A 17,366-nucleotide genomic window follows, 5' to 3' on the forward strand; every position below is an offset into this window, starting at 1 on the left:
GTGCTGGCAAAGAGGGCGGGGCCTAGTTATAGCCGTCAACAGCTGCAGAGGGATGCGGGGTAGCTGTATATACAACCTGTCATGGAGTGAGGTGAGAGCCAGGAATGTGGGAATTGGGGTACAGGGCTCTCACTGGCTGTCTAATACGTACATAGCAGAGATGGTATCACAATAATCACATACAATAAATAGTGAGGAAGGGCCCCTGCCTGCTGTACATTAACAGGGAAGGGCCCCTGCCTGCTGCACATTCACAGGGAAGGGCCCCTGCCTGCTGCACATTCACAGGGAAGGGCCCCTGCCTGCTGCACATTCATAAGGAAGGGCCCCTGCCTGCTGCACATTCACAGGGAAGGGCCCCTGTCTGCTGCACATTCACAGGGAAGGGCCCCTGCCTGCTGCACATTCACAGGGAAGGGCCCCTGCCTGCTGCACATTCACAGGGAAGGGCCCCTGCCTGCTGCACATTCACAGGGAAGGGCCCCTGCCTGCTGCACATTCACAGGGAAGGGCCCCTGCCTGCTGCACATTCACAGGGAAGAACCCCTGCCTGCTGCACATTCACAGGAAAGGGCCCCTGTCTGCCTGCTGCACATACACAGGGAAGGGCCCCTGTCTGCCTGCTGCACATACACAGGGAAGGGCCCCTGTCTGCCTGCTGCACATACACAGGGAAAGGCCCCTGTCTGCCTGCTGCACATACACAGGGAAAGGCCCCTGTCTGCCTGCTGCACATACACAGGGAAAGGCCCCTGTCTGCCTGCTGCACATACACAGGGAAGGACCACCTGCCTGCTGCACATACACAGGGAAGGACCCCCTGCCTGCTGCACATACACATGGAAGGACCCCCTGCCTGCTGCTGCACATGCACAGAGAAGTACCCCCTGCCTGCTGCACATACATATGGAAGGACCCCCTGTTTGACTGCTGCACATACATAGGGAAGGGCCTCTGCCTGCTGCACATACACAGGGAAGGACCCCCTGCCTGCTGCACATACACAGGGAAGGGCACCCTGCTTGCTGCACATACACGGGGAAGGGCACCCTGCTTGCTGCATATTCATAGGGAAGGGCCCCTGCCTGCTGCATATTCATAGGGAAGGGCCCCTGCCTGCTGCACATTTCACAGGGAAGGGCACCCTGCTTGCTGCATATTCATAGGGAAGGGCCCCTGACTGCCTGTGGCATATTACACAGGGAAGGGCACCTGACTGCCTGCGGCACATTACACAGGGAAGGGCCCCTGACTGCCTGCGGCACATTACACAGGGAAGGGCCCCTGACTGCCTGCGGCACATTACACAGGGAAGGGCCCCTGACTGCCTGCGGCACATTACACAGGGAAGGGCCCCTGTCTGCCTGCGGCACATTACACAGGGAAGGGCCCCTGTCTGCCTGCTGCACATACACAGGGAAAGGCCCCTGTCTGCCTGCTGCACATACACAGGGAAAGGCCCCTGTCTGCCTGCTGCACATACACAGGGAAAGGCCCCTGTCTGCCTGCTGCACATACACAGGGAAAGGCCCCTGTCTGCCTGCTGCACATACACAGGGAAAGGCCCCTGTCTGCCTGCTGCACATACACAGCGAAGGACCACCTGCCTGCTGCACATACACAGGGAAGGACCCCCTGCCTGCTGCACATACACAGGGAAGGACCCCCTGCCTGCTGCACATACACAGGGAAGGACCCCCTGCCTGCTGCACATACACAAGGAAGTACCCCCTGCCTGCTGCACATACACATGGAAGGACCCCCTGCCTGCTGCTGCACATGCACAGAGAAGTACCCCCTGCCTGCTGCACATACATATGGAAGGACCCCCTGTTTGACTGCTGCACATACATAGGGAAGGGCCTCTGCCTGCTGCACATACACAGGGAAGGGCCCCTGACTGCCTGCGGCACATTACACAGGGAAGGGCCCCTGACTGCCTGCGGCACATTACACAGGGAAGGGCCCCTGACTGCCTGCGGCACATTACACAGGGAAGGGCCCCTGACTGCCTGCGGCACATTACACAGGGAGGGGCCCCTGACTGCCTGCGGCACATTACACAGGGAAGGGCCCCTGACTGCCTGCGGCACATTACACAGGGAAGGGCCCCTGACTGCCTGCGGCACATTACACAGGGAAGGGCCCCTGACTGCCTGCGGCACATTACACAGGGAAGGGCCCCTGACTGCCTGCGGCACATTACACAGGGAAGGGCCCCTGACTGCCTGCGGCACATTACACAGGGAAGGGCCCCTGACTGCCTGCGGCACATTACACAGGGAAGGGCCCCTGACTGCATGCGGCACATTACACAGGGAAGGGCACCCTGCTTGCTGCATATTCATACGGAAGGGCTGCTGCACATACACAGGAAAGGGCCCCTGACTGCCTGCTGTACTCCTACACAGACCCAACGGAGGTGGCCCCGTACTCTTATAAAGACTCAAGGCAGCATGTAGAAAGAGTACTACGCAAGTACAGAAGAGCAGGCGCCGGACTACTACAAAGGTACAGAAAGGCAGACACTGGACTGGTAGACAGGTGCAAAGGAGCAGGCACTAGAGTGGTACAAAGGAGCAGGTACCGGACTGGTAGACAGGTACAGAGGAGCAGGTACTGGACTGGTAGACAGGTAAAGTAGAGCAGGTACCGGACTGGTAGACAGGTACAGAGGAACAGGTACTGGACTGGTAGACGGGTACAGAGGAGCAGGTACCGGACTGGTAGACAGAATACAGAGGAGCAGGCACCGGAGTGGTAGACGGGTACAGAGGAGCATTGTACCAGTATGGCTCCCGCTCCTCTGCATCAGTGTATTAGTCTTAGGCCTTCTCTTCTATAACAGCCAGACTGCCAGGCAGGGACAGAGGAGCAGGCCGCCGGACTACCAGGCAGGGACAGAGGAGCAGGCCGCCGGACTGCCAGGCAGGTACAGAGGAGCAGGCCGCCGGACTGCCAGGCAGGTACAGAGGAGCAGGCCGCCGGACTGCCAGGCAGGTACAGAGGAGCAGGCCGCCGGACTGCCAGGCAGGTACAGAGGAGCAGGCCGCCGGACTGCCAGGCAGGTACAGAGGAGCAGGCCGCCGGACTGCCAGGCAGGTACAGAGGAGCAGGCTGCCGGACTGCCAGGCAGGTACAGAGGAGCAGGCTGCCGGACTGCCAGGCAGGTACAGAGGAGCAGGCTGCCGGACTGCCAGGCAGGTACAGAGGAGCAGGCTGCCGGACTGCCAGGCAGGTACAGAGGAGCAGGCTGCCGGACTGCCAGGCAGGTACAGAGGAGCAGGCTGCCGGACTGCCAGGCAGGTACAGAGGAGCAGGCTGCCGGACTGCCAGGCAGGTACAGAGGAGCAGGCTGCCGGACTGCCAGGCAGGTACAGAGGAGCAGGCTGCCGGACTGCCAGGCAGGTACAGAGGAGCAGGCTGCCGGACTGCCAGGCAGGTACAGAGGAGCAGGCTGCCGGACTGCCAGGCAGGTACAGAGGAGCAGGCTGCCGGACTGCCAGGCAGGTACAGAGGAGCAGGCTGCCGGACTGCCAGGCAGGTACAGAGGAGCAGGCTGCCGGACTGCCAGGCAGGTACAGAGGAGCAGGCTGCCGGACTGCCAGGCAGGTACAGAGGAGCTGTAAGAGATACACCTACACTACACAGATACAAGCTTATAATTTACATTGTGTCTCTTACAACTACACTACACGGATACACGCTTGTAAATTACATTGTATTTCTTAAACTACACTACACAGATACAAGCTTATAAATTACATTGTGTCTCTTACAACTACACTACACAGATACACGCTTGTAAATTACATTGTATCTCTTACAACTACACTACACAGATACCAGCTTGTAAATTACATTGTATCTCCTAAACTACACTACACTACACAGATACACGCTTGTAAATTACATTGTATCTCTTACAACTACACTACACAGATACACGCTTGTAAATTACATTGTATCTGTGTAGTGTAATTGTAAGAAATAACATTGATGAGGATGGATATTTTATTCTCAAAGTTCGCTGGGAAATTCCATAGTGTTGGATGTAGAATGTTTATAGAGTTTATACCACATAGTTTTTATTATCTGAGTATTTCTTTGGACAACATGTAATGCATATATTATGTACGGTATAGTAATCTCAGGAAATTTCATTTTGTTACAAGAATTTTATTTTTATTTAACTTCATAATTTTGGAATTATTTATGGTGTTGGACATAAAACATAATAGACTCATTACTGTTTAAAAAGATAGATAATCCCTTTATTTCTCATTCACCAGTATTGCATAACTAACACTGTTAAAATAAAAGGGATAATAAAGTCAAAATTAAACTTTCTTGATTCAGATAGTGCATGTAATTTGAAACAACTTTCTATTTTACCTTTTTATAATCAAGTTTGCTTTGTTCACTTGTTATTCTTAGTTGAAGACTAATACTAGGTAGGCTCATATGCTAATTTCTAAGCCCTTGAAGGCCGCCTCTTATTTGAAATTTGACAGTTTCGCAGCTAGAGGGCGTTAGTTCATGTGTTTCATATAGATAACATTGTGCTAATCAATGTGAAGTTATTTAAGAGTCAGCACTTATTTCCTGAAATGCAAGTCTGTCAAAAGATCTGATATAAGGAGGCAGAAGCTTAAATACAAGGTAATTATAGAGGTAAAAAGTTTATTTCTATAACAGTGTTGGTTATGCAAAACTGGAGAATGGTAAATAAAGGGATTATCTATCTTTTTAAACCATAACCTTTTGCCCCCTTATCTCAGTTCTTTTGACAGACTTGCATTTTAGCCAATAAGTGTTTATTCCTAAGTAACTCCATAGGAGTGAGCACAATGTTATCTATATGGCACATGTGAACTAGCACTGTCTAGCTGTGAAAACCTGTCAAAAAGACTGAGATAAGAGATGGCCTTCAAGGTTTTTGAAATTAGTAAATGAGCCTACCTAGGTTTAGCTTTCAACACAGCAAATTTGATGATAAAAGTAATTTTGGAAAGTTGTTTAAATTTACATGCCCTATCTGAATCAAGAAAGTTTAATTTTGACTAGATTGTCCCTTTAGTTACTGAGTTAGTTACTGTGCATATATAAAAATATTTATTGTGTGTGCAGACCTTATGTAATGTGGCACTTAAGTACTGATATATACTGTGCATATATAAACATTTATTGTGTGTGCAGACTTTATGAATTTAGCAATTAATTACTGATATATACTGTGCATATATAAAAATATTTATTGTGTGTGTGCAGACCTTAAGTAATGCAGCACTTAATTACTGATATATACTGTGCATATATAAACATTTATTGTGTGTGCAGACCTTAAAGTGAAGGTAAATGTTCAACTATCCCTATACATCATCAATTTAGTCACAGTGAAAAGATTATCATCGCTAACTTATTTTCTGAAAACGAGCATATATTTATATGATAAAGATGTTTAAAATTACCCTACTGTGCCGTTCCTCACTCCTCCCATTAGCCATTTCCTTATTTCATAATGAATGACGTATAGAGCGGTCCCACCCGCTCTATACGTATCTCCAAAGCGTGTTCACGAGCAGACAAGGAACAACGCATGCGCATAGCGTCGTCTACTGATTGCAATGCGCATGCGGTAATCCACTTTTTTTTTCTTCAAATCACTTGCGACAATCTCCGACAATGATAGAAAATGTTTTGCAATGCGCATGCGCGAAACGGGCGCGCGCTTTTGCTACAAGTATACCATAGAGATACTAAACGCATGCGCAGAGGATACAGGAGGCGGATGACGTCGATCTCTGGCCACCTAACGGCCAGAATTTCAATTGGATGATAAAAAAACGTGACATGGGAATAAAAAAAAAAGAAAAAAATAGGGTTGATTTTATCGATAGCCCAAATGTAAGTATAACGATATAAATCTGAGTTTATACTTAATAAAAAAAAAAATGATGAATTAAAGTACCATTCATTTAGGTTAACAATCAAAAATACATAATGACATACAGTGAACTTTACCTTCACTTTAAGTAATGCAGCACTTAATTACTGATATATACTGTGCATCTATAAATATTTATTGTGTGTGCAGACCTTATGTAATGCAGCACTTAATTACTAATATATACTATGCATATATAAACATTTATTGTGTGTGCAGACCTTATGTAATGCGGCACTTAATTACTGATATATACTGTGCATATATAAACATTTATTGTGTGTGCAGACCTTATGTAATACAGCACTTAATTACTGATATATACTGTGCATATATAAACATTTATTGTGTGTGCAGACCTTATGTAATACAGCACTTAATTACTGATATATACTGTGCATATATAAACATTTATTGTGTGCGCAGACCTTATGTATTGCAGCACTTAATTACTGATATATACTGTGCGTATATAAACATTTATTGTGTGTGCAGACCTTATGTAATGCAGCATTTAATTACTGATATATACTGTGCATATATAACATTTGTGTGTGCAGACCTTATGTAATGTGGCACTTAATTACTGATATATACTGTGCATATATAAACATGTATTGTGTGTGCAGACCTTATGTAATGTGGCACTTAATTACTGATATATACTGTGCATATATAAACATGTATTGTGTGTGCAGACCTTATGTAATGTGGCACTTAATTACTGATATATACTGTGCATATATAAACATGTATTGTGTGTGCAGACCTTATGTAATGCAGCACTTAATTACTGATATATACTGTGCATATATAACATTTGTGTGTGCAGACCTTATGCAATGCTGCACTTAATTACTAATATATACAGTGCATATATAAACATTTATTGTGTGTGCAGACCTTAAGTAATGTGGCACTTAATTACTGATATATACTGTGTTTATATAAACATGTATTGTGTGTGCAGACCTTATGTAATGCTGCACTTAATTACTGATATATACTGTACATATATAAAACATTTATTGTGTGTGCAGACCTAATGTAATGTGGCACTTAATTACTGATATATACTGTGTTTATATAAACATGTATTGTGTGTGCAGACATTATGTAATGCTGCACTTAAAGTGAATGTAAATTTTGATGCTAAAGTGCCCGGTTTTTAAAACTTTGATTAAAAACAGGGGCACTTTAATTCATCAATATTTGAATTTCACTCCTGTTGTGAAAAAAAACTTACCTTTTAATCTTCACAGCAGCTCCAGCTTCCTCCACCTGTTTCAAAGCCTCTTCCTGGGTCTAAAATGAGGTATCTGGCTTCCTCCAATCACAGCAGTGAATCAGACACTGAATCCCCCGGGGGGGAATCTGTGATTGGAGGATGACCTATCAATCATTTCTGACATCAGAAATGGCTTGTGAGACCGGAGAAAGCTGTAGCTGCTGTGAAGATTAAAAGGTAAGTTTTTTGTCACAACAGGAGTGAAATGTAAATTTTGATGAATTAAAGTGCCCCTGTTTTTAATCAAAGTTTTAAAAACCGGGCACTTAAACATCAAAATTTACATTCACTTTAATTACTGATATATACTGTACATATATAAAACATTTATTGTGTGTGCAGACCTTATGTAATGCAGCACTTAATTACTGATATATACTGTGCATATATAAACATGTATTGTGTGTGCAGACCTTATGTAATGCAGCACTTAATTACTGATATATACTGTGCATATATAACATTTGTGTGTGCAGACCTTATGCAATGCTGCACTTAATTACTAATATATACTGTACATATATAAACATTTGTGTGTGTGCAGACTTTTTTGCAATGAGGTGATTATTTTGTTGATCATATAAAAACACCACATATCATTCTGTAAATAAAAATATTACATTTAAACCCTTAATGAAAGAATAATATCTCATTCTCACTGAGAGCCTCTGATACATACCTGCACAAGCACACACCGTATGGTGAAAGCCGGTAACACCGTGATAGAGCTGGCTCTGAGCTCTGGGCAGTATGACGAGTTGGGCAATTAGTGAAGACCAATTGGAGATCTGCAGCCTTCGGGTGGTCCTGATTCAGCACTTTAACGCTTATAGTGTTTCTGTTATATAATATACTTTCTCTACAATCCTTGAAGGCCGAACCAGCTCAGCATTGCTTAAAAGAAATCACGTATGTTGTGAAATTATTTCTGTATATAATTACCGCTGGACATTGACTTTAGAAAATTAATTTTGTCACATTTTTATTTTAGAAATGTGCAGGGCCGTAGCCTGATGAACTGAATTCTGTTGCATGTGTTTAATTCATTGGATTGATTTGATCATATTGCCCTATACTGTTACAGAGTGTTGTAAGAACTAAACCGCTCATTCTGTATCAATTTATATATCGCTAACTTCTATTTTCTCAGAAATAAGACTGAAAACTTGTCTTGTTTTTGATTGATAAAGTTTTGAAATTTAGAATGAACCAATGATTTGTATGTATGTATTTAGATCTGTAACAACTAATAGATATAATCGATGATGAAAATAGTTGTAAACGAATCTCATAATCGATAAATTGGTTTGCAATTGGTTGGTCTGTGCACAACACCAGCTGCTTCACTCCAATGAGCTCCTGCACATGGTATTGTGTTTTATGGTTATGCCCTTAGCCTAAAGGACGTCTACAGACATTTTACTTTTCACATTTTCAGGACAGTATAAGTTTAAAACTACTCCTGGCTTATGTGCAACCCAGATATAATAACAATAGTAATGTGCACTATTATCTGTTTGCACAATTATTAGCGTATCACTTGCTTTTGCTAATTATATGTACTGTATAGATAAAGGTGTAAGGCTTTTTCCTGTTATTGATATATAGTTCTTAGTGCTTTTGACTTTTTTTTTGTATTTTTAATTAAATGTAATATGTACCAGATTCAACCTCCTATACGTTTTATATCTGTTATTTTAAGAGCGGACTAGATATGTTTTCTCTAATCTTACATACAGTGTGTGTATATATATATATATATATATATATATATATATATATATATATATATATATATATATATATATATATATATATATATATATGTTAGAATGAAGTCCAGGCTTACTTTAAGAGTCCCCTTGCATTGGTCGAGAGCTAACAAAGGTAAATATCCTACCTTGGCGAAATTGGTAAAACCCTACTTATGCATCTCGGGCACCTCAACACCATCTGAGCGCCTCTTCTCTGCTGCAGGCAAAATAGCTGCAAAAAGAGAGCCAACTTCAGCCAGGAGCATGTGGACATTTTTGCATTTCAATGCAAAGTTTCTGAGAGTGAATAACAGAATGTTATAAACAGTGATAACCTACCTCTTTCTAGTTCTACCTCTTTTCAGTTTGTGGTTTTGTTTTGCTTAATTATTAAAAAAAAATAATTGGCTGCTTAAAAATTGGACAAACCGTTGTGTTAATGTAAAGTTTTAGTCTGAATTTTATATTTGTAACATTCAGTATGTGGATTTTATTTTAAATATAGGATTTTTTTTTATCCGATTAGTTGAAAAAATAATCGGCCGATTTATCAATTATGAAAATAATCGTTTGTTGCAGCCCTAATGTATTTGTGGTCTGCTCTGTACAGTCCTGCTGCTGTGCATGGGTAGTCCGCTCTGTACAGTCCTGCTGCTGTGCATGGGTAGTCCGCTCTGTACAGTCCTGCTGCTGTGCATGGGTAGTCCGCTCTGTACAGTCCTGCTGCTGTGCATGGGTAGTCCGCTCTGTACAGTCCTGCTGCTGTGCATGGGTAGTCTGCTCTGTACAGTCCTGCTGCTGTGCATGGGTAGTCCGCTCTGTACGGTCCTGCTGCTGTGCATGGGTAGTCCGCTCTGTACAGTCCTGCTGCTGTGCATGGGTAGTCCGCTCTGTACAGTCCTGCTGCTGTGCATGGGTAGTCCGCTCTGTACAGTCCTGCTGCTGTGCATGGGTAGTCCGCTCTGTACAGTCCTGCTGATGTGCATGGGTAGTCCGCTCTGTACAGTCCTGCTGATGTGCATGGGTAGTCCGCTCTGTACAGTCCTGCTGATGTGCATGGGTACGTCTGCTCTGTACAGTCCTGCTGATGTGCATGGGTAGTCCGCTCTTACAGTCCTGCTGATGTGCATGGGTAGTCTGCTCTGTACAGTCCTGCTGCTGTGCATGGGTAGTCTCTGCTCTGTACAGTCCTGCTGGTGTGCATATGTTTTCTGTCTATGTGTGTTTGTTTATGCGTGTGTGTGTGTGTGTGTGTGTGACATTTGAGGATTGTCCCATCCTCAGACTAGGGTACCTGAAATGACGCCATTATAGCGGATCTTATAAATACGCATACAGATATGCACATACACAGATATACTCATTTATAAAGAAACAGAGAAGGCGCCACATAGCATAATTCCGTTTGGTATACTAAATTCAAAGTTGTAGCTCAAATGCACTCACGTGTTAGGAAGCACCAAGATGTGGTGCTGACTGGGCAAACCGGAACCTCAGGCTCTGAGGAAACAGTACATGATACTGAGAAACGCGTTGCTGTGTTTTTAATGTGTTTAAATAAACACTTTTATTGATACAAACTTGCTACATTGCTTTTTATTTGGATATCCCTGTTTGGACTAACTCTCCAAGTGCTGGAGGAGTTATAGTGCCTTTCCTGACATCCATACACCTTAACGTTGCTGGTGACTACTATCCTGGCTGCTGAGAGCTTTAGCCTGAGAGGAGAGTTTACCGGACAACTCTGAGGTTCCGGTCTGCCCAGTCAGCACTACATCTTGGTGCTTCCTAACACGTGAGTGCATTTGAGCTACAACTTTGAATTTAGTATACCAAACGGAATTATGCTATGTGGCGCCTTCTCTGTTTCTTTATAGATTAATTCGTTGTGGACGGCCTTATACATCGAGGAGAGCTGCCTTATACCCCCATAACTATTGGGGACTCTGATAGATCTTTTTGGACTTTTGAATTTGTCTATTGGGACATTATCATTTATACAGGTTCTTTTTTCTCTAACCTTTTATATTTTATATGCTTGTATGCCTATACAAATGTGATATTACTTTCTGATAATAATATATTAAGAACTGTGTTTATCATCATCCTTGTATATCTAGTTACTTGGCATATTTAGATAGCGCCCCATTTTATATATAATATTGTATCGCACATACCTTTTTAATTGGGTGTGTGTGTATATATATATATATATATATATAATCTACAGATATACTCATGCATATATACACACACATATATAATCTCCTCCAGTAAACATCCACCAGAAAATTCAAGTATGAGGGCACTCACTGGACTTCCTTTAACACAATTTTATTCATAAACCAATATTCAGTTTTTCATCAGAAACAAGTCGACGTTTCGGCTTACAGTTCAAGCCTTTTTCAGGACTATCTGATCGTGTTAGGTGCAATTTCTCAGCGTATACATCGCCATTGTGAGGCTGCAGATAGATATATTATAACTATAATATATATATATATATATCTTTACTATCTCTCTATACGTGTGTGTGTGTGTGTATGTATATACCATACATACATGTTGCTGTTCTGCTATTTGCTTTGCATCCTTGTCGTACATTGGTGGTGAATAACTGAGCATCATCTGTTTTTTTGCTTTTTATTTATCTGCAGGGCAGACTGTTTTAAGTTAGCGGTTTGTCACGGCTCAGGAGTCCTGCCAATATGGTGGGGGATACTGACTATTTCTGCACTCACCTGGATTCCATTGGTGAGGTTACCAAGGATGATCTGATTTTGAAATCCAAGGTAAGGGAGATGCTGAATTCTTCACGTTCACTTTCTAAATACTGTTGTTTGTGCATGACTATAGGCTACAGTCCCTGTCGTTTGTGTGTGACTATAGGCTACAGTCCCTGTCGTTTGTGTGTGACTATAGGCTACAGTCCCTGTCGTTTGTGTGTGACTATAGGCTACAGGTCCCTGTCGTTTGCGTGTGACTATAGGCTACAGTCCCTGTCGTTTGTGCGTGACTATAGGCTGCATGTCCCTGTCGTTTGTGTGTGACTATAGGCTACAGTCCCTGTCGTTTGTGTGTGACTATAGGCTACAGTCCCTGTCGTTTGTGTGTGACTATAGGCTACAGTCCCTGTCGTTTGTGCGTGACTATAGGCTGCATGTCCCTGTCGTTTGTGCGTGACTATAGGCTGCATGTCCCTGTCGTTTGTTTGTGACTATAGGCTACAGTCCCTGTCGTTTGTGTGTGACTATAGGCTACAGTCCCTGTCGTTTGTGTGTGACTATAGGCTACAGGTCCCTGTCGTTTGTGTGTGACTATAGGCTACAGGTCCCTGTCGTTTGTGTGTGACTATAGGCTACAGGTCCCTGTCATTTGTGTGTGACTATAGGCTACAGTCCCTGTCGTTTGTGTGTGACTATAGGCTACAGTCCCTGTCGTTTGTGTGTGACTATAGGCTACAGTCCCTGTCGTTTGTGTGTGACTATAGGCTACAGTCCCTGTTGTTTGTGCGTGACTATAGGCTGCATGTCCCTGTCGTTTGTGCGTGACTATAGGCTGCATGTCCCTGTCGTTTGTGTGTGACTATAGGCTACAGTCCCTGTCGTTTGTGTGTGACTATAGGCTACAGTCCCTGTCGTTTGTGTGTGACTATAGGCTACAGTCCCTGTCGTTTGTGTGTGACTATAGGCTACAGTCCCTGTCGTTTGTGTGTGACTATAGGCTACAGTCCCTGTCGTTTGTGTGTGACTATAGGCTACAGGTCCCTGTCGTTTGTGTGTGACTATAGGCTGCAGGTCCCTGTCGTTTGTGTGTGACTATAGGCTGCAGGACCCTGTTGTTTGTGTGTGACTATAGGCTGCAGGTCCCTGTCGTTTGTGTGTGACTATAGGCTACAGTCCCTGTCGTTTGTGTGTGACTATAGGCTGCAGGACCCTGTTGTTTGTGTGTAACTATATTTTGCGGGTCCCTGTTGTTTGTGCGTAACTGTAGGTCATGGGTCCCTGTTGTATGTGTGTAACTGTAGGTTACGGGTCACTGTTGTTTGTACGTGACGATAGTTTGCAGGTCCCTGTTTTGTACGTGACTGTAGACTGCGTGTCAATGTGTTTTGTAGGTGACTGTAGGCTGTATGTCCTTGTTGTTTTGTAGGTGACTGTAGGCTGTGGGTCCCTGTTGTTTTGTACCTGACTGTAGCCGGTGTGTCCCTTGTTGTTTTGTGACTGTAGGCTGTGTGTCCCTGTTGTGTTGTATGTAACTGTAGGCTGTGTGTCCCTGTTGTGTTGTATGTAACTGTAGGCTGTGTGTCCCTGTTGTGTTGTATGTAACTGTAGGCTGTGTGTCCCTGTTGTTTTGTATGTAACTGTAGGCTGTGTGTCCCTGTTGTTTTGTACATGATTGTTGGTTGAGTGTCTGTGTGTTTTGTATGTGACTGTAGGCTCTATGCCCCTGTTGTGTTGTAGGTGATTGTAGACTGTGTGTTCCTTTTTGTTTTGTAAGTGACTGTAGGCTGTGTGTCCCTGTTGTTTTGTACGTGACTGTAGGCTGTGTGTCCCTGTTGTTTTGTAGGTGACTATAGGCTGTGAGTCTGTGTGTTTTGTATGTGACTGTAGGCTGTATTTCCCTGTTGTGTTGTAGGTGACTGTAGGCTGTGTGTCCTTGTGTTTAGTACTTAACTGTAGGCTGCGTATCCCTGTGTTTTGTACATGACTGTAGGCTGTGTGTCCCTGTTGTTTTGTAGGTGACTGTAGGCTGCGTGTCTGTGTGTTTTGTACGTGACTGTAGGCTGTATTTCCCTGTTGTGTTGTAGGTGACTGTAGGCTGTGTGTCCTGGTGTTTTGTACATGACTGTAGGCTGTGTGTCCCTGTTGTTTTGTAGGTGACTGTAGGCTGTGAGTCCGTGTGTTTTGTACGTGACTGTAGGCTGTATTTCCCTGTTGTGTTGTAGGTGACTGTAGGCTGTGTGTCCGAGTGTTTTGTACTTAACTGTAGGCTGCGTGTCCCTGTGTTTTGTACATGACTGTAGGCTGTGTGTCCCTGTTGTTTTGTAGGTGACTGTAGGATGCGTGTCTGTGTGTTTTGTACGTGACTGTAGGCTGTATTTCCCTGTTGTGTTGTAGGTGACTGTAGGCTGCGTGTCCTTGTGTTTTGTACATGACTGTAGGCTGTGTGTCCCTGTTGTTTTGTACGTAATTGTAGGCTGTTTGTCCCTGTTGTTTTGTAGGTGACTGTAGGCTGCGTGTCCCTGTGTTTTGTACATGACTGTAGGCTGTGTGTCCCTGTTGTTTTGTACGTAATTGTAGGCTGTTTGTCCCTGTTGTTTTGTAGGTGATTGTAGGCTGCGTGTCCGTGTGTTTTGTGCGTGACTGTAGGCTGTATGTCCCTGTTGTGTTGTATTTGACTGTATGCTGCGTGTCTGTTTTTAGGGATGTGAAAGATCCTTCATCTTGTTAATTGTACCGGTTGCTACATGTATCAGTATATTCTATTAGAGATGACAATCTAAACCACACAGAGTCTAACACATTTTGGGGTACATGCATAGTAGTGTCTAAATGTGTGACTGAAGCTGATGTCACAGACTGTAATTGCCTATACAGTATACATGCGCACAACAACATCAGGGACACAGACACTTAAATTCTCTGTTTTTCTTATCTCCTTGTACTGTGGTCAGTTAGGGACATAACATCAGACAATCACTTTGTAGCATGTATCAGGGACATATTTTTTTGTTCCTTTCTCTTAATTTGCTTAATGTTCCTTTAAAGGTCTAACAGACTGAATACTGTATATAGAAATGTATAAAATGATTAGCAAGATGCGGGATTGTCAAGTAAGTTATTGATTAGACACAATGGCTAATTCTAGTTATAATTGTGCCCTTGCCGGGTGGACAAGTGACCATATACAAGTTTGCTATTCCAGGGAACCTGTGAGTCCTGCGGTGCTGGAGGTCCTAACCTGTGGGCCTGTCTGCAAGTAAGTAGACCCCTTATTTGTGTAGCATTATTAACCGTCTTGCCTCTGTATATGACACCAGCTCTCTCTTTCAGGACGGCTGTCAGTATGTGGGGTGTGGAGAATCGTATGCTGATCACAGCACATTGCATGCACAGGTCAGCCTGTCTCACTGTTTGTCTTTGTTCACAGGCTATGTGTATTTACCTGGCATATAACTTCTTTTGGCTATGTAAGAAGTGATTTTTAGCCTAATACATATTTTTTTTTAAATCAAACATCGTTATCCACAGTGGAGAAGTAAAGTTATGTGTTGTTGTAACAAGCTAAAAGTAATGTAAAGATCATATCCTTTTCTGCATGCTAATGTATTTGTTAAATGTCCCAAAATAGAATCAAATCAAAGCTATGTAATATATTTTGCATTAGATGTGCTCACAACTATATATATATATATATATATATATATATATATATATATATATATATATATATATATATATATATATATATATATATATATATATATATATAGACAAATACAGTTAGGTTAAGCACGTCTTACTAAAATATACATACACTTGTGAGTGCTGCCAGAAATTTCCAAATAATAACAAAGACAAGAGGTATGGGCACACATCCATTTAGACGCTGAAAAAAATGCCTGCAAAAATATTGATAATTTTAAATAAGATTAAGATCTTAGTCACACAATATAGCCATATTCTGCTTAGCCATTCACCAACTTACAAGGTGTCCCAATATTGACTGGTCCTAACGCTACAATATTTAGCCTTCATGGGCTGAATCATTCTTTCTAATTTTCTAAGACTGCAGTACTATGCCTCAAATCATTACTGCATAGAATGAGACTCCCTGGCTTTATATATACAACTCCATTACACTGTCATTAGCACACCTGAACTTGGATGTGCTCAAAATAAATAAATAAATATATATATATAGAGTTCAAACAGGACAGCACAATCTCACCCATCAACGACCAATGCCAAGATGCACTGCTGCAAACGTATCCAAACCATCCAAAGATGCAGGCTTAGCTTCAGGGGCTTTGATGTACTTGTTTCTTTGACATTTGACAAAGGCACAAGATATGTGCCAAAATGTTATGTCTGATTTTTTAATTGTACCAATAAAGGGAATTTTTTTATACAAAACAAGACCAGTGAGTGCCTGCATCTTTGGATGGTGTATATATATATATATAATCACACACACACTCAACTAAAGATGAATAAACATGATGCAGTATATTTTTTTAACACAAACATAACTATTGTAAAGAATATTTACTCATGCCTAAATTATGCCCCCTGGCATAAGCTATAGAATATAACACTTGGTTCAGATAAAGGAATATGGATTTGTTATCTGGTTATTATTTGTTTTGTATGTCCATGTGTGGTTATACAGAATACAATGCCAGGTTCCAAATATATATATTGCTCAATTCAGATTGGGAAACAAATCTGTAATAAAACGATCTCTTTGACCCCTCTGTGACAGGCTAAGGCTACCCGTAGAGTGTAACATGCACAGTGTACATCCCGGTATTTTTGTAACAAATTACAGTGCACAATTTCCACAGATAGCCACCATAGTAGGTAAACACTTCCCTACTTTAGCTGCTGCTGATAAACTAACTGATGTGGTCAAGAATGGTTTGAGATGCAGCTTGAGGAAATGCCCCACTTTGGGATCATTACCATCACCAACACAATTAAAACATGAACGTATCTCAACCAGTTCTTGTATGAGTAGCTCAGGAATGTACAGATGTTGTCACAGGAAATGTAGACCGTGTGAATATATTGACAGGACGAGAACATTCACAACTTACACAACTGGGGAAATGTTCAATATAAAATCCTGTATGAATTGTATGACAACTCAAGTTATTTATCTTATTAGATGTGACCCTTGTGGGGTAAAATACATAGGGCTCACATCAAGAGACATTAAGTCTAGGATTCATTATAATTTATCTACCATTAGCCAGGGTAAGTCCTCCACTCTTCTTGTAAGTCACTTTGTTGAGAATCATAATGGTGAGCTAAGCTTAAAACGTTTAAGTGGTGTGCTATTGAAAAGGTTAAAAAAACCTGAGAGAGGTGGGGATGTGGATAGACATCTGGCTAAGAGAGAACCAGGATACCAGACGGTCTAAACTGCAGATATGACTTTAACAATTATTGGGAGTAGAAGCTGCTTTTGGCCCCCTATTCTCAGTTTTTATGCATATAAATTTATATTCTTGATAGATATCTGGGCACTTGTTAACAAAACTAATGGCTTTATTTGAGGATATTTTAGACCTTTACACTTTTGGGATAAACCACATACAAAATGCATTTTTGTGTTACTTTTAACACTTTATTTGTGTATATATATATAT

The 17,366-nt window shown here is 42.6% G+C and overlaps 1 protein-coding gene across 1 annotated transcript in view; it reads left to right on the forward strand.

The window, feature by feature from the left end:
• Positions 1–9: 9 nt before the first annotated feature.
• USP20 (ubiquitin specific peptidase 20) overlaps positions 10–17,366 on the forward strand; it is a 213,834-nt gene continuing 196,477 nt past the window's right edge. The window contains exons 1-4 of the mRNA XM_053695835.1: positions 10–91; positions 11,647–11,781; positions 14,918–14,971; positions 15,046–15,108. Of these exons, the coding sequence (XP_053551810.1) occupies positions 11,698–11,781; positions 14,918–14,971; positions 15,046–15,108 (201 nt within the window). The 5' untranslated portion in view covers positions 10–91; positions 11,647–11,697. The remainder of the gene's footprint in view (positions 92–11,646; positions 11,782–14,917; positions 14,972–15,045; positions 15,109–17,366) is intronic.

The sequence above is a fragment of the Bombina bombina genome, chromosome 12, assembly GCF_027579735.1.
Source record: "Bombina bombina isolate aBomBom1 chromosome 12, aBomBom1.pri, whole genome shotgun sequence".
In the NCBI taxonomy this organism is placed as follows: domain Eukaryota; kingdom Metazoa; phylum Chordata; class Amphibia; order Anura; family Bombinatoridae; genus Bombina; species Bombina bombina.